The 21,000-nt window shown below is 52.6% G+C and overlaps 1 protein-coding gene across 1 annotated transcript in view; it reads left to right on the top strand.

The window, feature by feature from the left end:
• DMBT1 (deleted in malignant brain tumors 1) overlaps positions 1-21,000 on the top strand; it is an 82,128-nt gene that overhangs the window by 35,266 nt on the left and 25,862 nt on the right. The window contains exons 18-36 of the mRNA XM_063727239.1: positions 697-1,074; positions 2,773-3,096; positions 4,834-5,177; positions 5,413-5,428; positions 6,095-6,133; positions 6,910-7,233; positions 8,971-9,294; positions 9,698-9,721; positions 10,577-10,618; positions 11,047-11,370; positions 13,108-13,451; positions 13,687-13,702; positions 14,369-14,407; positions 15,184-15,507; positions 16,899-16,928; positions 17,689-17,748; positions 18,509-18,832; positions 19,831-19,860; positions 20,759-20,791. Of these exons, the coding sequence (XP_063583309.1) occupies positions 697-1,074; positions 2,773-3,096; positions 4,834-5,177; positions 5,413-5,428; positions 6,095-6,133; positions 6,910-7,233; positions 8,971-9,294; positions 9,698-9,721; positions 10,577-10,618; positions 11,047-11,370; positions 13,108-13,451; positions 13,687-13,702; positions 14,369-14,407; positions 15,184-15,507; positions 16,899-16,928; positions 17,689-17,748; positions 18,509-18,832; positions 19,831-19,860; positions 20,759-20,791 (3,339 nt within the window). The remainder of the gene's footprint in view (positions 1-696; positions 1,075-2,772; positions 3,097-4,833; positions 5,178-5,412; positions 5,429-6,094; positions 6,134-6,909; positions 7,234-8,970; positions 9,295-9,697; positions 9,722-10,576; positions 10,619-11,046; positions 11,371-13,107; positions 13,452-13,686; positions 13,703-14,368; positions 14,408-15,183; positions 15,508-16,898; positions 16,929-17,688; positions 17,749-18,508; positions 18,833-19,830; positions 19,861-20,758; positions 20,792-21,000) is intronic.

Raw genomic sequence — 21,000 nt, forward strand, 5'->3', positions numbered from 1 at the left:
AATGATAGGATGAGGGTCAGGGTGGGCCCCTGTCTTTTTTATGTCCCTGTGCATTGAGTGGGAGGAAGTTGGAGTCTCTGGGGAGTCAGTCCTGGTTCTGGTGTTGGAGGGTGGAGGGTGCTGGTGACCTGTCTCCCGTGGAATCCTCTTCTCAGTAAGAGGAAAGATCCTCATCCAGGTGCTGAGGACAAGCCCTGGAGGGCTCCCTACTCCTACTGGGACCTCGTTCCTGACCCTCCGGCCATGCACTGCAGACCTGCAAGGGTGGGTGACAGTTTCTGTCCCTGCAGCTGTCTGGCCAAGGCCATGCCATCCTTGGCAATTTGCCAGAAGCCAGGGAGGACCACGTGGGTGCCACCTAACTGTTGAACATGGGGACAGCATGGTTCTGCCCTCTGGAGCTGTGGAGCTTCATGCTGTGTGTGCCCAGAGTAGGGAGTCGGGCGCCCATTCCTATCACCTCCAGTGAGGTCACAGGTGCTTCCCCAAAACTTGAGCCTCCATAAACCCGAGCAGAATAGCATATTGCCTCTCCTTCTACTGTGATGAACCTGAACCTCTGGTTGCAGTCATATTCAATCGTGACTGCCTGCCCAGGTGTCTTTGGCCATTAGGAAGTGCCCTGAATGTGGAACGTGCCTTAGATCCTTGACCTCCTGATAGGGATTGATAAAGGGTTCTTGTGTTCCCCTGTAGGACCTGAATCCAGTTTGGCCCTGAGACTGGTGAATGGAAGTGACAGGTGTCAGGGCCGAGTGGAGGTCCTATACCGAGGCTCCTGGGGCACGGTGTGTGATGACAGCTGGGACACCAGTGATGCCAATGTGGTCTGCAGGCAGCTGGGCTGTGGCTGGGCCATGTCAGCCCCAGGAAATGCCCGGTTTGGTCAGGGCTCAGGACCCATTGTCTTGGATGACGTGCGCTGCTCAGGGAATGAGTCCTACCTGTGGAGCTGTCCCCACAATGGCTGGCTCACCCACAACTGTGGCCATGGTGAAGACGCTGGTGTCATCTGCTCAGGTGGGCCTCCAGCAATTTGGGTTTCCTCTCTTGGGGTAGATTTTGCTCAGGAAGGTCTTATTATGTTCTCATCTCCTCACTAAGAGCTTTTTCAACCTTTCCTATATTTCTGATATCTCCTTAGCTCTCTCCTAGGAAACCGCATGAGTCTTCGCCACATTGCCAGGTTTTGAGGAGGTCAGAGAGGACAATGGGCCAAAGTGAAATAAGGGTCACACCTTTGTTCCCCTACCGAAGCTGGGCAAGCAGAGGGAGAAGACGAAAGCGCCAGGTCTTTGCTTTTAATGTGGCTGGAAAAGAATAGCTGGGGCCATGTTGTTCATGAAGACAGAGGTTGATTTGAGTTGTGGCTTTGCAGGCTGCATAGAAGCATGGTGCAGGCATCAGCTCGGCTTCTGCTGAGGACCTCAGGCTGCTTGTACTCCTGGCAGAAGGGGATGGGGAGCTGGCCTGGGCAGAGGTCACACGGCGAGGAAGGAAGCAAGATGGCAGAAGAAGATGGGGAGGTGGCCTGGACAGAGGTCTCATGGTGAGGGAGGAAGCAAGAGAAAGCAAGAGGGAGGTCCCAGGCTCTTTTGAACCACCAGCTCTTTCTAGGAACTAAGAGAAGAACTTACCCCTGACCAGGGAGGGCACTAAGTTATTCATGAAGGGTTGACCTCCATAACCCAGACGTGGCACATCAAGCCTCACCTGTAAAGTTGAGGATCCAATCCTCAAGGTCCTTCAGAGATAAGAGGGATTGGACTGGTCTCCAGTGAGGCCTATGTCCCTTACTGAGCTCGCTGAGCTGAAGACTTGGGCCGACACATGGGGAGCAAGTGGCAGGAACCAGAAATCGAGTAGTTTTCATGATGCTTGCCATGTCTAGAGACTTTCCTTTTGGAGCTTTTCACCTCAAGTTTAATTCTAGCCTTCGTCTTTGTTGCATTTAAAGACACATTGCTGACCACCACCTTACCTGCATCAACAGTAGGTACATAGTCTTCTCACCCCTCCCTAGGGCTCACTGTCTAGTTCTGGACAAATGTTTTTTTCTGAAAATGAGAGGATGAGGGTCAGGATGGGCCCCTGTCTTTTTCATATCCCTGTGCGTTGAGTGGGAGGAAGTTGGAGTCTCTGGGGAGCCAGTCCTGGTTCTGGTGTTGCAGGGTAGAGGGTGCTGGTGACCTGTCTCCCATGGGATCCTCTTCCAAGTATCAGGAAATAATAAGGAAAAAAAAATGATCCTCATCCAGGTGCTGAGGACCAGCCCTGGAGGGCTCCCTACTCCTACTGGGAGCTCGTTCCTGGCCCTCCAGCCATGCACTGCAGACCTGCAAGGGTGGGTGACAGTTTCTGTCCCTGCAGCTGTCTGGCCAAGGCCTTGCCATCCTTGGCAATTTGCCAGAAGCCAGGGAGGACCACGTGGGTGCCACCTAACTGTTGAACATGGGGACAGCATGGTCCTGCCCTCTTGAGCTGTGGAGCTCCATCCTGTGTGTGCCCAGAGTAGGGAGTCGGGTGTCTATTCCTGTCACCTCCAGTGGGGTCACAGGTGCTTCCCCAAAATTGAGCCTCCATAAACCCGAGAATGGCGTATCACCTCTCCTTCTACTGTGATGAACCTGAACCTCTGGTTGCAGTCATCTTTAATCGTGACTGTCTGCCCAGGTGACTTTGGCCATTAGGAAGTGCCCTGAATGTGGAATGTGCCTTAGATCCTTGACCTCCTGATAGGGATTGATGAAGTGTTCTTGTGTTCCCCTGTAGGACCTGAATCCAGTTTGGCCCTGAGGCTGGTGAATGGAGGTGACAGGTGTCAGGGCCGAGTGGAGGTCCTATACCGAGGCTCTTGGGGCACTGTGTGTGATGACAGCTGGGACACCAATGATGCCAATGTGGTCTGCAGGCAGCTGGGCTGTGGCTGGGCCACGTCAGCCCCAGGAAATGCCCGGTTTGGTCAGGGCTCAGGACCCATTGTCCTGGATGATGTGCGCTGCTCAGGACAGGAGTCCTACTTGTGGAGCTGCCCCAACAATGGCTGGCTCTCCCACAACTGTGGCCATGGTGAAGACGCTGGTGTCATCTGCTCAGGTGGGCCTCCAGCAATTTGGTTTCCTCTCTTGGGGTAGATTTTGCTCAGGAAGGTCTTATTATGTTCTCATCTCCTCACTCGGTGCTTTTTCAACCTTTCCTATATTTCTGATATCTCCTTAGCTCTCTCCTAGGAAACCGCATGAGTCTTCGCCACATTACCAGGTTTTGAAGAGGTCAGAGAGGACAATGGGCCAAAGTGAAATAAGGGTCAGACCTTTGTTCCCCTACTGAGGCTGGGCAAGCAGAGGGAGAAAACGAAAGCGCCAGGTCTTTGCCTTTAATGTGGCTGGAAAGGAATAGCTGGGCCAGGTTGTTCATGAAGATGGAGGTTGATTTGGGTGGTGGCTTTACAGGCTGCATAGAAGCATGGTGCAGGCATCAGCTCGGCTTCTGCTGAGGACCTCAGGCTGCTTGTACTCCTGGCAGAAGGGGATGGGGAGCTGGCCTGGGCAGAGGTCACATGGCGAGGGAGGAAGCAAGATGGCAGAAGAAGATGGGGAGGTGCACTGGGCAGAGGTCTCATGGTGAGGGAGGAAGCAAGAGAAAGCAAGAGGGAGGGCCCAGGCTCTTTTGAACCACCAGCTCTTTCTAGGAACTAAGGGAAGAACTTACCCGTGACCAGGGAGGGCACTAAGTTATTCATGAAGGGTTGACCTCCATAACCCAGATGTGGCACATCAAGCCTCACCTGTATAGTTGAGGATCCAGTCCTCAAGGTCCTTCAGAGATAGGAGGGATTGGACTGGTCTCCAGCGAGGCCTATGTCCCTTCCTGAGCTTACTGGGCTGAAGACTTGGGCAGACACATGGGGAGCTAGTGGCAGGAACCAGATATCGAGTAGTTTTCATGATGCTTGCCATGTCTAGAGACTTTTCCTTTTGGAGCTTTTCACCCTCAAGTTTAATTCTAGCCTTTGTCTTTGTTGCAATTAGAGACACGTTGTCCACCACCACCTTATCTGCATTTACAGTAGGTAAATAATCCTCTCCCACCTCTGTAGGACTCACTCTCTATCTCTGGCAAATGTTTTTTTCTGAAAATGATAGGATGAGGGTCAGGGTGGGCCCCTGTCTTTTTTATGTCCCTGTGCATTGAGTGGGAGGAAGTTGGAGTCTCTGGGGAGTCAGTCCTGGTTCTGGTGTTGGAGGGTGGAGGGTGCTGGTGACCTGTCTCCCATGGAATCCTCTTCCCAGTAAGAGGAAAGATCCTCATCCAGGTGCTGAGGACAAGCCCTGGAGGGCTCCCTACTCCTACTGGGACCTCGTTCCTGACCCTCCGGCCATGCACTGCAGACCTGCAAGGGTGGGTGACAGTTTCTGTCCCTGCAGCTGTCTGGCCAAGGCCATGCCATCCTTGGCAATTTGCCAGAAGCCAGGGAGGACCACGTGGGTGCCACCTAACTGTTGAACATGGGGACAGCATGGTTCTGCCCTCTGGAGCTGTGGAGCTTCATGCTGTGTGTGCCCAGAGTAGGGAGTCGGGCGCCCATTCCTATCACCTCCAGTGAGGTCACAGGTGCTTCCCCAAAACTTGAGCCTCCATAAACCCGAGCAGAATAGCATATTGCCTCTCCTTCTACTGTGATGAACCTGAACCTCTGGTTGCAGTCATATTCAATCGTGACTGCCTGCCCAGGTGTCTTTGGCCATTAGGAAGTGCCCTGAATGTGGAACGTGCCTTAGATCCTTGACCTCCTGATAGGGATTGATAAAGGGTTCTTGTGTTCCCCTGTAGGACCTGAATCCAGTTTGGCCCTGAGACTGGTGAATGGAAGTGACAGGTGTCAGGGCCGAGTGGAGGTCCTATACCGAGGCTCCTGGGGCACGGTGTGTGATGACAGCTGGGACACCAGTGATGCCAATGTGGTCTGCAGGCAGCTGGGCTGTGGCTGGGCCATGTCAGCCCCAGGAAATGCCCGGTTTGGTCAGGGCTCAGGACCCATTGTCTTGGATGACGTGCGCTGCTCAGGGAATGAGTCCTACCTGTGGAGCTGTCCCCACAATGGCTGGCTCACCCACAACTGTGGCCATGGTGAAGACACTGGTGTCATCTGCTCAGGTGGGCCTCCAGCAATTTGGGTTTCCTCTCTTGGGGTAGATTTTGCTCAGGAAGGTCTTATTATGTTCTCATCTCCTCACTAAGAGCTTTTTCAACCTTTCCTATATTTCTGATATCTCCTTAGCTCTCTCCTAGGAAACCGCATGAGTCTTCGCCACATTGCCAGGTTTTGAGGAGGTCAGAGAGGACAATGGGCCAAAGTGAAATAAGGGTCACACCTTTGTTCCCCTACCGAAGCTGGGCAAGCAGAGGGAGAAGACGAAAGCGCCAGGTCTTTGCTTTTAATGTGGCTGGAAAAGAATAGCTGGGGCCATGTTGTTCATGAAGACAGAGGTTGATTTGAGTTGTGGCTTTGCAGGCTGCATAGAAGCATGGTGCAGGCATCAGCTCGGCTTCTGCTGAGGACCTCAGGCTGCTTGTACTCCTGGCAGAAGGGGATGGGGAGCTGGCCTGGGCAGAGGTCACACGGCGAGGGAGGAAGCAAGATGGCAGAAGAAGATGGGGAGGTGGCCTGGACAGAGGTCTCATGGTGAGGGAGGAAGCAAGAGAAAGCAAGAGGGAGGTCCCAGGCTCTTTTGAACCACCAGCTCTTTCTAGGAACTAAGAGAAGAACTTACCCCTGACCAGGGAGGGCACTAAGTTATTCATGAAGGGTTGACCTCCATAACCCAGACGTGGCACATCAAGCCTCACCTGTAAAGTTGAGGATCCAATCCTCAAGGTCCTTCAGAGATAAGAGGGATTGGACTGGTCTCCAGTGAGGCCTATGTCCCTTACTGAGCTCGCTGAGCTGAAGACTTGGGCCGACACATGGGGAGCAAGTGGCAGGAACCAGAAATCGAGTAGTTTTCATGATGCTTGCCATGTCTAGAGACTTTCCTTTTGGAGCTTTTCACCTCAAGTTTAATTCTAGCCTTTGTCTTTGTTGCATTTAAAGACACATTGCTGACCACCACCTTACCTGCATCAACAGTAGGTACATAGTCTTCTCACCCCTCCCTAGGGCTCACTGTCTAGTTCTGGACAAATGTTTTTTTCTGAAAATGAGAGGATGAGGGTCAGGATGGGCCCCTGTCTTTTTCATATCCCTGTGCGTTGAGTGGGAGGAAGTTGGAGTCTCTGGGGAGCCAGTCCTGGTTCTGGTGTTGCAGGGTAGAGGGTGCTGGTGACCTGTCTCCCATGGGATCCTCTTCCAAGTATCAGGAAATAATAAGGAAAAAAAAATGATCCTCATCCAGGTGCTGAGGACCAGCCCTGGAGGGCTCCCTACTCCTACTGGGAGCTCGTTCCTGGCCCTCCAGCCATGCACTGCAGACCTGCAAGGGTGGGTGACAGTTTCTGTCCCTGCAGCTGTCTGGCCAAGGCCTTGCCATCCTTGGCAATTTGCCAGAAGCCAGGGAGGACCACGTGGGTGCCACCTAACTGTTGAACATGGGGACAGCATGGTCCTGCCCTCTTGAGCTGTGGAGCTCCATCCTGTGTGTGCCCAGAGTAGGGAGTCGGGTGTCTATTCCTGTCACCTCCAGTGGGGTCACAGGTGCTTCCCCAAAATTGAGCCTCCATAAACCCGAGAATGGCGTATCACCTCTCCTTCTACTGTGATGAACCTGAACCTCTGGTTGCAGTCATCTTTAATCGTGACTGTCTGCCCAGGTGACTTTGGCCATTAGGAAGTGCCCTGAATGTGGAATGTGCCTTAGATCCTTGACCTCCTGATAGGGATTGATGAAGTGTTCTTGTGTTCCCCTGTAGGACCTGAATCCAGTTTGGCCCTGAGGCTGGTGAATGGAGGTGACAGGTGTCAGGGCCGAGTGGAGGTCCTATACCGAGGCTCTTGGGGCACTGTGTGTGATGACAGCTGGGACACCAATGATGCCAATGTGGTCTGCAGGCAGCTGGGCTGTGGCTGGGCCACGTCAGCCCCAGGAAATGCCCGGTTTGGTCAGGGCTCAGGACCCATTGTCCTGGATGATGTGCGCTGCTCAGGACAGGAGTCCTACTTGTGGAGCTGCCCCAACAATGGCTGGCTCTCCCACAACTGTGGCCATGGTGAAGACGCTGGTGTCATCTGCTCAGGTGGGCCTCCAGCAATTTGGTTTCCTCTCTTGGGGTAGATTTTGCTCAGGAAGGTCTTATTATGTTCTCATCTCCTCACTCGGTGCTTTTTCAACCTTTCCTATATTTCTGATATCTCCTTAGCTCTCTCCTAGGAAACCGCATGAGTCTTCGCCACATTACCAGGTTTTGAAGAGGTCAGAGAGGACAATGGGCCAAAGTGAAATAAGGGTCAGACCTTTGTTCCCCTACTGAGGCTGGGCAAGCAGAGGGAGAAAACGAAAGCGCCAGGTCTTTGCCTTTAATGTGGCTGGAAAGGAATAGCTGGGCCAGGTTGTTCATGAAGATGGAGGTTGATTTGGGTGGTGGCTTTACAGGCTGCATAGAAGCATGGTGCAGGCATCAGCTCGGCTTCTGCTGAGGACCTCAGGCTGCTTGTACTCCTGGCAGAAGGGGATGGGGAGCTGGCCTGGGCAGAGGTCACATGGCGAGGGAGGAAGCAAGATGGCAGAAGAAGATGGGGAGGTGCACTGGGCAGAGGTCTCATGGTGAGGGAGGAAGCAAGAGAAAGCAAGAGGGAGGGCCCAGGCTCTTTTGAACCACCAGCTCTTTCTAGGAACTAAGGGAAGAACTTACCCGTGACCAGGGAGGGCACTAAGTTATTCATGAAGGGTTGACCTCCATAACCCAGACGTGGCACATCAAGCCTCACCTGTATAGTTGAGGATCCAGTCCTCAAGGTCCTTCAGAGATAGGAGGGATTGGACTGGTCTCCAGCGAGGCCTATGTCCCTTCCTGAGCTTACTGGGCTGAAGACTTGGGCAGACACATGGGGAGCTAGTGGCAGGAACCAGATATCGAGTAGTTTTCATGATGCTTGCCATGTCTAGAGACTTTTCCTTTTGGAGCTTTTCACCCTCAAGTTTAATTCTAGCCTTTGTCTTTGTTGCAATTAGAGACACGTTGTCCACCACCACCTTATCTGCATTTACAGTAGGTAAATAATCCTCTCCCACCTCTGTAGGACTCACTCTCTATCTCTGGCAAATGTTTTTTTCTGAAAATGATAGGATGAGGGTCAGGGTGGGCCCCTGTCTTTTTTATGTCCCTGTGCATTGAGTGGGAGGAAGTTGGAGTCTCTGGGGAGTCAGTCCTGGTTCTGGTGTTGGAGGGTGGAGGGTGCTGGTGACCTGTCTCCCATGGAATCCTCTTCCCAGTAAGAGGAAAGATCCTCATCCAGGTGCTGAGGACAAGCCCTGGAGGGCTCCCTACTCCTACTGGGACCTCGTTCCTGACCCTCCGGCCATGCACTGCAGACCTGCAAGGGTGGGTGACAGTTTCTGTCCCTGCAGCTGTCTGGCCAAGGCCATGCCATCCTTGGCAATTTGCCAGAAGCCAGGGAGGACCACGTGGGTGCCACCTAACTGTTGAACATGGGGACAGCATGGTTCTGCCCTCTGGAGCTGTGGAGCTTCATGCTGTGTGTGCCCAGAGTAGGGAGTCGGGCGCCCATTCCTATCACCTCCAGTGAGGTCACAGGTGCTTCCCCAAAACTTGAGCCTCCATAAACCCGAGCAGAATAGCATATTGCCTCTCCTTCTACTGTGATGAACCTGAACCTCTGGTTGCAGTCATATTCAATCGTGACTGCCTGCCCAGGTGTCTTTGGCCATTAGGAAGTGCCCTGAATGTGGAACGTGCCTTAGATCCTTGACCTCCTGATAGGGATTGATAAAGGGTTCTTGTGTTCCCCTGTAGGACCTGAATCCAGTTTGGCCCTGAGACTGGTGAATGGAAGTGACAGGTGTCAGGGCCGAGTGGAGGTCCTATACCGAGGCTCCTGGGGCACGGTGTGTGATGACAGCTGGGACACCAGTGATGCCAATGTGGTCTGCAGGCAGCTGGGCTGTGGCTGGGCCATGTCAGCCCCAGGAAATGCCCGGTTTGGTCAGGGCTCAGGACCCATTGTCTTGGATGACGTGCGCTGCTCAGGGAATGAGTCCTACCTGTGGAGCTGTCCCCACAATGGCTGGCTCACCCACAACTGTGGCCATGGTGAAGACACTGGTGTCATCTGCTCAGGTGGGCCTCTAGCAATTTGGGTTTCCTCTCTTGGGGTAGATTTTGCTCAGGAAGGTCTTATTATGTTCTCATCTCCTCACTAAGAGCTTTTTCAACCTTTCCTATATTTCTGATATCTCCTTAGCTCTCTCCTAGGAAACCGCATGAGTCTTCGCCACATTGCCAGGTTTTGAGGAGGTCAGAGAGGACAATGGGCCAAAGTGAAATAAGGGTCACACCTTTGTTCCCCTACCGAAGCTGGGCAAGCAGAGGGAGAAGACGAAAGCGCCAGGTCTTTGCTTTTAATGTGGCTGGAAAAGAATAGCTGGGGCCATGTTGTTCATGAAGACAGAGGTTGATTTGAGTTGTGGCTTTGCAGGCTGCATAGAAGCATGGTGCAGGCATCAGCTCGGCTTCTGCTGAGGACCTCAGGCTGCTTGTACTCCTGGCAGAAGGGGATGGGGAGCTGGCCTGGGCAGAGGTCACACGGCGAGGGAGGAAGCAAGATGGCAGAAGAAGATGGGGAGGTGGCCTGGACAGAGGTCTCATGGTGAGGGAGGAAGCAAGAGAAAGCAAGAGGGAGGTCCCAGGCTCTTTTGAACCACCAGCTCTTTCTAGGAACTAAGAGAAGAACTTACCCCTGACCAGGGAGGGCACTAAGTTATTCATGAAGGGTTGACCTCCATAACCCAGACGTGGCACATCAAGCCTCACCTGTAAAGTTGAGGATCCAATCCTCAAGGTCCTTCAGAGATAAGAGGGATTGGACTGGTCTCCAGTGAGGCCTATGTCCCTTACTGAGCTCGCTGAGCTGAAGACTTGGGCCGACACATGGGGAGCAAGTGGCAGGAACCAGAAATCGAGTAGTTTTCATGATGCTTGCCATGTCTAGAGACTTTCCTTTTGGAGCTTTTCACCTCAAGTTTAATTCTAGCCTTTGTCTTTGTTGCATTTAAAGACACATTGCTGACCACCACCTTACCTGCATCAACAGTAGGTACATAGTCTTCTCACCCCTCCCTAGGGCTCACTGTCTAGTTCTGGACAAATGTTTTTTTCTGAAAATGAGAGGATGAGGGTCAGGATGGGCCCCTGTCTTTTTCATATCCCTGTGCGTTGAGTGGGAGGAAGTTGGAGTCTCTGGGGAGCCAGTCCTGGTTCTGGTGTTGCAGGGTAGAGGGTGCTGGTGACCTGTCTCCCATGGGATCCTCTTCCAAGTATCAGGAAATAATAAGGAAAAAAAAATGATCCTCATCCAGGTGCTGAGGACCAGCCCTGGAGGGCTCCCTACTCCTACTGGGAGCTCGTTCCTGGCCCTCCAGCCATGCACTGCAGACCTGCAAGGGTGGGTGACAGTTTCTGTCCCTGCAGCTGTCTGGCCAAGGCCTTGCCATCCTTGGCAATTTGCCAGAAGCCAGGGAGGACCACGTGGGTGCCACCTAACTGTTGAACATGGGGACAGCATGGTCCTGCCCTCTTGAGCTGTGGAGCTCCATCCTGTGTGTGCCCAGAGTAGGGAGTCGGGTGTCTATTCCTGTCACCTCCAGTGGGGTCACAGGTGCTTCCCCAAAATTGAGCCTCCATAAACCCGAGAATGGCGTATCACCTCTCCTTCTACTGTGATGAACCTGAACCTCTGGTTGCAGTCATCTTTAATCGTGACTGTCTGCCCAGGTGACTTTGGCCATTAGGAAGTGCCCTGAATGTGGAATGTGCCTTAGATCCTTGACCTCCTGATAGGGATTGATGAAGTGTTCTTGTGTTCCCCTGTAGGACCTGAATCCAGTTTGGCCCTGAGGCTGGTGAATGGAGGTGACAGGTGTCAGGGCCGAGTGGAGGTCCTATACCGAGGCTCTTGGGGCACTGTGTGTGATGACAGCTGGGACACCAATGATGCCAATGTGGTCTGCAGGCAGCTGGGCTGTGGCTGGGCCACGTCAGCCCCAGGAAATGCCCGGTTTGGTCAGGGCTCAGGACCCATTGTCCTGGATGATGTGCGCTGCTCAGGACAGGAGTCCTACTTGTGGAGCTGCCCCAACAATGGCTGGCTCTCCCACAACTGTGGCCATGGTGAAGACGCTGGTGTCATCTGCTCAGGTGGGCCTCCAGCAATTTGGTTTCCTCTCTTGGGGTAGATTTTGCTCAGGAAGGTCTTATTATGTTCTCATCTCCTCACTCGGTGCTTTTTCAACCTTTCCTATATTTCTGATATCTCCTTAGCTCTCTCCTAGGAAACCGCATGAGTCTTCGCCACATTACCAGGTTTTGAAGAGGTCAGAGAGGACAATGGGCCAAAGTGAAATAAGGGTCAGACCTTTGTTCCCCTACTGAGGCTGGGCAAGCAGAGGGAGAAAACGAAAGCGCCAGGTCTTTGCCTTTAATGTGGCTGGAAAGGAATAGCTGGGCCAGGTTGTTCATGAAGATGGAGGTTGATTTGGGTGGTGGCTTTACAGGCTGCATAGAAGCATGGTGCAGGCATCAGCTCGGCTTCTGCTGAGGACCTCAGGCTGCTTGTACTCCTGGCAGAAGGGGATGGGGAGCTGGCCTGGGCAGAGGTCACATGGCGAGGGAGGAAGCAAGATGGCAGAAGAAGATGGGGAGGTGCACTGGGCAGAGGTCTCATGGTGAGGGAGGAAGCAAGAGAAAGCAAGAGGGAGGGCCCAGGCTCTTTTGAACCACCAGCTCTTTCTAGGAACTAAGGGAAGAACTTACCCGTGACCAGGGAGGGCACTAAGTTATTCATGAAGGGTTGACCTCCATAACCCAGACGTGGCACATCAAGCCTCACCTGTATAGTTGAGGATCCAGTCCTCAAGGTCCTTCAGAGATAGGAGGGATTGGACTGGTCTCCAGCGAGGCCTATGTCCCTTCCTGAGCTTACTGGGCTGAAGACTTGGGCAGACACATGGGGAGCTAGTGGCAGGAACCAGATATCGAGTAGTTTTCATGATGCTTGCCATGTCTAGAGACTTTTCCTTTTGGAGCTTTTCACCCTCAAGTTTAATTCTAGCCTTTGTCTTTGTTGCAATTAGAGACACGTTGTCCACCACCACCTTATCTGCATTTACAGTAGGTAAATAATCCTCTCCCACCTCTGTAGGACTCACTCTCTATCTCTGGCAAATGTTTTTTTCTGAAAATGATAGGATGAGGGTCAGGGTGGGCCCCTGTCTTTTTTATGTCCCTGTGCATTGAGTGGGAGGAAGTTGGAGTCTCTGGGGAGTCAGTCCTGGTTCTGGTGTTGGAGGGTGGAGGGTGCTGGTGACCTGTCTCCCGTGGAATCCTCTTCTCAGTAAGAGGAAAGATCCTCATCCAGGTGCTGAGGACAAGCCCTGGAGGGCTCCCTACTCCTACTGGGACCTCGTTCCTGACCCTCCGGCCATGCACTGCAGACCTGCAAGGGTGGGTGACAGTTTCTGTCCCTGCAGCTGTCTGGCCAAGGCCATGCCATCCTTGGCAATTTGCCAGAAGCCAGGGAGGACCACGTGGGTGCCACCTAACTGTTGAACATGGGGACAGCATGGTTCTGCCCTCTGGAGCTGTGGAGCTTCATGCTGTGTGTGCCCAGAGTAGGGAGTCGGGCGCCCATTCCTATCACCTCCAGTGAGGTCACAGGTGCTTCCCCAAAACTTGAGCCTCCATAAACCCGAGCAGAATAGCATATTGCCTCTCCTTCTACTGTGATGAACCTGAACCTCTGGTTGCAGTCATATTCAATCGTGACTGCCTGCCCAGGTGTCTTTGGCCATTAGGAAGTGCCCTGAATGTGGAACGTGCCTTAGATCCTTGACCTCCTGATAGGGATTGATAAAGGGTTCTTGTGTTCCCCTGTAGGACCTGAATCCAGTTTGGCCCTGAGACTGGTGAATGGAAGTGACAGGTGTCAGGGCCGAGTGGAGGTCCTATACCGAGGCTCCTGGGGCACGGTGTGTGATGACAGCTGGGACACCAGTGATGCCAATGTGGTCTGCAGGCAGCTGGGCTGTGGCTGGGCCATGTCAGCCCCAGGAAATGCCCGGTTTGGTCAGGGCTCAGGACCCATTGTCTTGGATGACGTGCGCTGCTCAGGGAATGAGTCCTACCTGTGGAGCTGTCCCCACAATGGCTGGCTCACCCACAACTGTGGCCATGGTGAAGACGCTGGTGTCATCTGCTCAGGTGGGCCTCCAGCAATTTGGGTTTCCTCTCTTGGGGTAGATTTTGCTCAGGAAGGTCTTATTATGTTCTCATCTCCTCACTAAGAGCTTTTTCAACCTTTCCTATATTTCTGATATCTCCTTAGCTCTCTCCTAGGAAACCGCATGAGTCTTCGCCACATTGCCAGGTTTTGAGGAGGTCAGAGAGGACAATGGGCCAAAGTGAAATAAGGGTCACACCTTTGTTCCCCTACCGAAGCTGGGCAAGCAGAGGGAGAAGACGAAAGCGCCAGGTCTTTGCTTTTAATGTGGCTGGAAAAGGATAGCTGGGGCCATGTTGTTCATGAAGATAGAGGTTGATTTGAGTTGTGGCTTTGCAGGCTGCATAGAAGCATGGTGCAGGCATCAGCTCGGCTTCTGCTGAGGACCTCAGGCTGCTTGTACTCCTGGCAGAAGGGGATGGGGAGCTGGCCTGGGCAGAGGTCACACGGCGAGGGAGGAAGCAAGATGGCAGAAGAAGATGGGGAGGTGGCCTGGACAGAGGTCTCATGGTGAGGGAGGAAGTAAGAGAAAGCAAGAGGGAGGTCCCAGGCTCTTTTGAACCACCAGCTCTTTCTAGGAACTAAGAGAAGAACTTACCCCTGACCAGGGAGGGCACTAAGTTATTCATGAAGGGTTGACCTCCATAACCCAGACGTGGCACATCAAGCCTCACCTGTAAAGTTGAGGATCCAATCCTCAAGGTCCTTCAGAGATAAGAGGGATTGGACTGGTCTCCAGTGAGGCCTATGTCCCTTGCTGAGCTCGCTGAGCTGAAGACTTGGGCCGACACATGGGGAGCAAGTGGCAGGAACCAGAAATCGAGTAGTTTTCATGATGCTTGCCATGTCTAGAGACTTTCCTTTTGGAGCTTTTCACCTCAAGTTTAATTCTAGCCTTCATCTTTGTTGCATTTAAAGACACGTTGCCGACCACCACCTTAACTGCATCAACAGTAGGTACATAGTCTTCTCACCCCTCCCTAGGGCTCACTGTCTAGTTCTGGACAAATGTTTTTTTCTGAAAATGAGAGGATGAGGGTCAGGATGGGCCCCTGTCTTTTTCATATCCTTGTGCGTTGAGTGGGAGGAAGTTGGAGTCTCTGGGGAGCCAGTCCTGGTTCTGGTGTTGCAGGGTAGAGGGTGCTGGTGACCTGTCTCCCATGGGATCCTCTTCCAAGTATCAGGAAATAATAAGGAAAAAAAAATGATCCTCATCCAGGTGCTGAGGACCAGCCCTGGAGGGCTCCCTACTCCTACTGGGAGCTCGTTCCTGGCCCTCCAGCCATGCACTGCAGACCTGCAAGGGTGGGTGACAGTTTCTGTCCCTGCAGCTGTCTGGCCAAGGCCTTGCCATCCTTGGCAATTTGCCAGAAGCCAGGGAGGACCACGTGGGTGCCACCTAACTGTTGAACATGGGGACAGCATGGTCCTGCCCTCTTGAGCTGTGGAGCTCCATCCTGTGTGTGCCCAGAGTAGGGAGTCGGGTGTCTATTCCTGTCACCTCCAGTGGGGTCACAGGTGCTTCCCCAAAATTGAGCCTCCATAAACCCGAGAATGGCGTATCACCTCTCCTTCTACTGTGATGAACCTGAACCTCTGGTTGCAGTCATCTTTAATCGTGACTGTCTGCCCAGGTGACTTTGGCCATTAGGAAGTGCCCTGAATGTGGAATGTGCCTTAGATCCTTGACCTCCTGATAGGGATTGATGAAGTGTTCTTGTGTTCCCCTGTAGGACCTGAATCCAGTTTGGCCCTGAGGCTGGTGAATGGAGGTGACAGGTGTCAGGGCCGAGTGGAGGTCCTATACCGAGGCTCTTGGGGCACTGTGTGTGATGACAGCTGGGACACCAATGATGCCAATGTGGTCTGCAGGCAGCTGGGCTGTGGCTGGGCCACGTCAGCCCCAGGAAATGCCCGGTTTGGTCAGGGCTCAGGACCCATTGTCCTGGATGATGTGCGCTGCTCAGGACAGGAGTCCTACTTGTGGAGCTGCCCGAACAATGGCTGGCTCACCCACAACTGTGGCCATGGTGAAGACGCTGGTGTCATCTGCTCAGGTGGGCCTCCAGCAATTTGGTTTCCTCTCTTGGGGTAGATTTTGTTCAAGAAGGTCTTATTATGTTCTCATCTCCTCACTCAGATCTTTTTCAACCTTTCCTATATTTCTGATATCTCCTCAGCTCTTTCCTAGGAAACCACATGAGTCTTCGCCCCATTACCAGGTTTTGAGGAGGTCAGAGAGGACAATGGGCCAAAGTGAAATAAGGGCCTTTGTTCACCCACGAAGGCAGTGCAAGCAGAGGGAGAGGAGGAAAGGGCCGGGTCTTTGCATTTTAGTGTGGCTGGAAAGCGATGGCTGGGGCCAGGTTATTCATGAAGAAAGATGCTGATTTGGGTCTTGGCTTTGCAGTCTGCATAGGAGCATGGTATCTGCTTGGCTTCTGCTGACGGCCTCAGGCTGCTTGTGCTCCTGGCAGCAGAAGATGGGGAGGTGACCTGAGCAGAGGTCACGTGGCAAGGGAGGAAGAAACAGAGGGCAAGAAGGAAGGCCCAGGCTCTTGTCAACCACCAGTTCTTGCTAGAAACTAAGAGAAGAACTCACCCCTGACCAGGGAGGGCACTAATTTATTCATGAAATGTTGGCTTCCATGACCCAGACATGGTGCATCAGGCCTCAGTGCTATACTTGGGGATCCACTCCCAAGATGAGTCTTGGATGGGACAAACATCCAATCTATAGCACACTGGCTCTCCAGGGTTCCATCTTTCCCCTACTGAAAGATTTAGATGAGGGTCAGGTGGATGCAGCACATATAGGTGTTGGGAGAGGGACGATCTCACTGGGAGGAGTCCAGAACCAAAGGCTCATGCTGGGAAGGGAGGGTCTTCCGCTGAGGCCCAGTAAGGAGGCATCAGACTGGAAACACAAGGGTGGGAGTGTAGATCTGTGTCTGTTCATGTCTGGCCTGAGTTTTGGGGGTGTGAGTGCTTGACTGCAATTGCCTCCAGAGCACTGCAGTGTCTTCCCTGTACACTGGTCAGGTGTGGGGACGGGCAGTGCCCATGAGGCCTGCTGAGCAAAGCCTTGTTATGAATGCCTGTGGGCTGGGCTAGAAGATCACAGGCTGGATTTTTTCTGGAGTGGCCTCCTCATATTTGCTGACTCAGGGACTGCTAAGACGTGTAAGGGAGAGGGTTGGTTTTGTGTCAACCTAATTACTATGGGTAGACACAAACTTAATCACTTTGGAGCTGGCAGTAGTGGACATGATCTGCCCAGACACCTTTCAGGGAGCATCCTTGTGGGGGCGTGCACGGCAATGCTCCTCCCTCTGTGATGGGGACCTAGGGTGGACTTAAGGCATGACCTGTTTAGTTCCTTCTACCTTTGTTCCGGTTTTGCCAGCTTCTGTATAGTGCATCTGATCTGACCTCCTCTTTCTCACAGCTGCCCAGTCCCGGTTGACGCCCAGGCCAGGTGAGTCCCCAGTGTCCTTCCTTAGGATGTCCCTTTTCTTTCTGCACAATTATCCTTTTTCCCACTCGGCAGAGCCCTCCTTCTTACCTGTGTGGATACTGTGGGTCATACTATTTTCCCTGCTCTGTAACTGAGACCCTAGCATGGAGCTTCTTAACCAGACATGGTTAAGAAGGTATGATCTTTCTAAGAATTGGCAGTGATTGCCAAAGTCTTCTGGGAAGGCAATTTCAGCTAAAGCCTTAAACATGCCTGTCTATGGGCAAGCAATGTCAGTGCAGGCCTGATACCTCCATTCCTCACTCCTTCAAACACCCCCAGATGCGGCAGGGCCCCATCTACCTCCAGATAGGCAGAGGCTGTGCTCGGGCAGGGAGAGAGATATTAGATATTTCTGTTGCCTCCACTTGCCAGGAGACTTTATACTCCTTTAGGCAGCTCCCTGATCCTTCTAACATTTTAGTTTCAAGTGTGAGAGTGTCAGCATTGGTGTCAGATGTGCCCATCAGTCCATGTGTCAGCAGATGGGGCAAGTAAACCCTTTGTAGCTGAGAAGAGGGTATTCCACACTTCAGAGGTAGGAGGGATCATACTGGTCTCCAGCAAGGCCTAAGTCCTTGGCTGTGCTTCCTGAGCTACAGACTTGGGCAGACACATGGGGAGCAAGTGGCAGGAACCAGAAATGGAGAAATTTTCATGATGCTTGCCTTGTCCAGAGACCTTTCCTTTTGGAGCTTTTCTCCCTCAACTTTAATTCTAGCCTTTGTCTTTGTTGCAATTTACAGACACGTTGTCGACCATCACCTTACCTCCATCGACAGTAGGTAAATAATCCTCTCCCCCCTCCCTAGGGCTCACTCTCTACCTCTGGAAAGATGCTTTTTCTGAAAATGATAGGATGAGGGTCAAGGTGGGCCCCTGTCTTTTTCATGTCCCTGTGCGTTGAGTGGGAGGAAGTTGGAGTCTCTGGGGAACCAGTCCTGGGTCGGGTGTTAGAGGGTGGAGGGTGTTGGTGACCTGTCTCCTGTGGGACCCTGTTCCAAGTATCAGGAAAGATCCTTATTCAGGTGCTCAACAAACTCTGGAGGGCTCCCTACTCCTGGGACCTCATTCCTGGCCTTCTGGCCATGCATTGCAGACCTGCAAGGGTGGGTGAAAATTTCTGTCCCTGCAGCTGTCTGGCCAATGCCTTGCCATCCCTGACAATTTGCCAGAAGCCAGAGAGGACCACGCGGGTGCCACCAAACTCTTCAACATGGGGATAGCATGGGCCTGCCCTCTGGAGCTGTGGAGCTCCATCCTGTGTGTGATCAGAGTAGGGAGTAGGGTGTCCATTCCTGTCACCTCCACTGGGGTCACAGGTGCTTTCCCAAAATCTGAGCCTCCATAAACCCAGGCAGAATTGGGTATCACCTCTCCTTCCAGTATGATGAATCTGAACCTCTGGTTGCAGTCGTATTCAATCGTGACTGCTTGTCCGGGTGACCTTGGCAATTAGGAAGTACCCTGAGTGTGGAACGTGCCTTAGATACTTGACCTCATGGTAGGGATGGATGAAGGGTTCTTGTGTTCCCCTGTAGGATTTGAATCCAGTTTAGCCCTGAGACTGGTGAATGGAGGTGACAGGTGTCAGGGCCGAGTGGAGGTCCTATACCGAGGCTCCTGGGGCACTGTGTGTGATGACAGCTGGGACACCAATGATGCCAATGTGGTCTGCAGGCAGCTGGGCTGTGGCTGGGCCACATCAGCCTCAGGAAATGCCCGGTTTGGCCAGGGCTCAGGACCCATTGTCCTGGATGACGTGCGCTGCTCAGGACACGAGTCCTACTTGTGGAACTGCCCCCACAATGGCTGGCTCACCCACAACTGTGGACATCATGAAGATGCTGGTGTCATCTGCTCAGGTGGGCCTCCAAGACCTTGGGCTCCCTCTCCTAGGCTGGAGTTTGCTCAGTAAGAAAATCCTAATTACATTCTGATCTCCTCACTCAAAGATTCTTCTATGTTTCCTGTGTTTATATAGTCTTGTTAGCTCTCTGCTAAGAATCTGTATAAATTTTGCTACAGGGCCTGGTGTTCCTGTGGTCACTTAGGACAGGTCCCAAACTGAAACAACAATCCAGACTTTATGCCCTTCCTGAGGCAGTGCAAGGAAGAGGCAGAAGAGAAAAGTGCTGGCTCCCCAGGGCTCCATTTCTCCCCAGCTGAATAGAAGCTGGGGACCCTGAGTGTATCATGGGGTGAGGGTATCATGGACATAGGAGAGACAGCAAGGCAGGGGAGGAATCCTCTCACTGTGAGGAACTCTGAACTAAAGATGCTTGTCTGGAAGTGGATTCTCAGCTGAGACCCAGTGAGGAGGTCTGGAAATAAAGGCTCAAGGGTTAGGAGTGCAAATGGGTTTCTATTCATGTCAGGCCTGGGTTGCGTGGGATTGGAGTCCTTGACCTCAGGTCCTCTCAGAACACTGCTGAGCATTGCCTGTGCTCCAGGTCTGGTGTGGGGAGGGCAGCCCCCATGAGGGCCGGCCAGGCATGGCCTTGTTATTGCCTGTGTTCAGGGCTTGAAGATCAGACAAGGGATTTTGGCTGGAGTGGCTTCCTCAGCCTTGCTGACTCAGGAACACCTAAGATGTGCAAGGGAGAGGGTTGGTTTAGGCCAAGGGGGTTACCCTGGGCAGACACAATTTGAGCACCTCAGAGCTGGCAATAGTAGACAGGATCCGCATTGACACCTTACACGGTGCATCTCTGTGGGGATGTGCATGAAAATGTCCCTCCTTGTGTGATAGGAACCAGAATGGACTGAGTGTCAGACTCGCCCATTTCTTTCCCTCCTCATTCCAGTTTTGCTGACTTCTGTGTAACATGCCTGATCTGACCTTCTCTTCTCTTTCTCATAGTTTCCCAATCCTGGCCAACACCCAGCCTAGGTATGTTCCCAGTGTCCTTCCTCAAAATGTCCCTTCTCTTTCTGCCCAATCACCCCTTCCCCCCTCCACAGAGCTCTCCTGTTTCACTGTGTGGATACTGTGGGGCATATTATTTCTACCCCCAACACCGCTGTGTAACTGAGACCCCAGCACAGCGCTTTTTAAACACACACAGGATTCAGGAGGCCTCTGTCTTCTTTTCAACCCCTCTCAGCTTTCATGAAACAGTTTCATACTGTCCCAGTGGACAGCCCTTACAGGTTCAGGAAGTGGCCCCATGTTTAATGAGCTTTGGTCCTTTTATATTCAGGACTCACATATAGTGTCTGAAAATTGAGGGTGTCACCCTCTGACCTGTTCAAGGCATCGTCAGGGCAGGCTCGATACCCCCATCCATCACTGCTGGAAAAATTCCGAGATTATGATGGGCCACATTTATATCCAGAAGAGGCAGAGTTTGTGCTTGGGCAGGGAGAGGGATAATAAAGGTTTGTGGTGTCTCTGCTTAGCCAGAAACCTGATTCCTGATTGTCCCCTGGGCAGTCCCTGGTTCCCCTAACATTTTAGCTGCCAGTGTCCGAGCCTCAGCAATGGCATCTGATGTCCTAGTCAGTCCATGCATCAGCAGATGTGGGATGGCATGGTGGGGGGCGTCCTCTAACAGATAGAAAGATACCCCAGGATTAGAGAAATGGAGGGCTCAGTCTGGTCTCCAGCAGGACGTTTGTCCCTGGATGAGTTCACAGCAGAGGAGACCTGGGCAGACACATGGGAGGCAAGTGACAGGAACAGGAAGTGGAATTGTTGCCAGGTTGATTCCCCCTCCCAAAGAACCTTTTGTTCTAGGCCTTTTCCCTTCAAGTCTAATTCTGTCTTTTTTCTTTGTTGCAACTTACAGACACTTGGCCGACCTCACCTGCATCAACAGCAGGTAAATAATCCTCTCACCCCTCCCTAGGGCTCACTATCTCTGGACGTATTTTGTGTTTGAAACTGATAGGATGAGGCTCAAGGTGGGCCCCTCTCTTTTCATGTCCCTGTGGGTTGGGTGGGAGGAAGGTGGAGTCTCTGGGGAGCCAGCCCTGGGTTCGATGTTTGAGGATGGAGGGTGCTAGTGACTGTCTTTCATGGGAACCTGTT

The sequence above is a fragment of the Pongo abelii genome, chromosome 8, assembly GCF_028885655.2.
Source record: "Pongo abelii isolate AG06213 chromosome 8, NHGRI_mPonAbe1-v2.0_pri, whole genome shotgun sequence".
NCBI lineage: Eukaryota > Metazoa > Chordata > Mammalia > Primates > Hominidae > Pongo > Pongo abelii.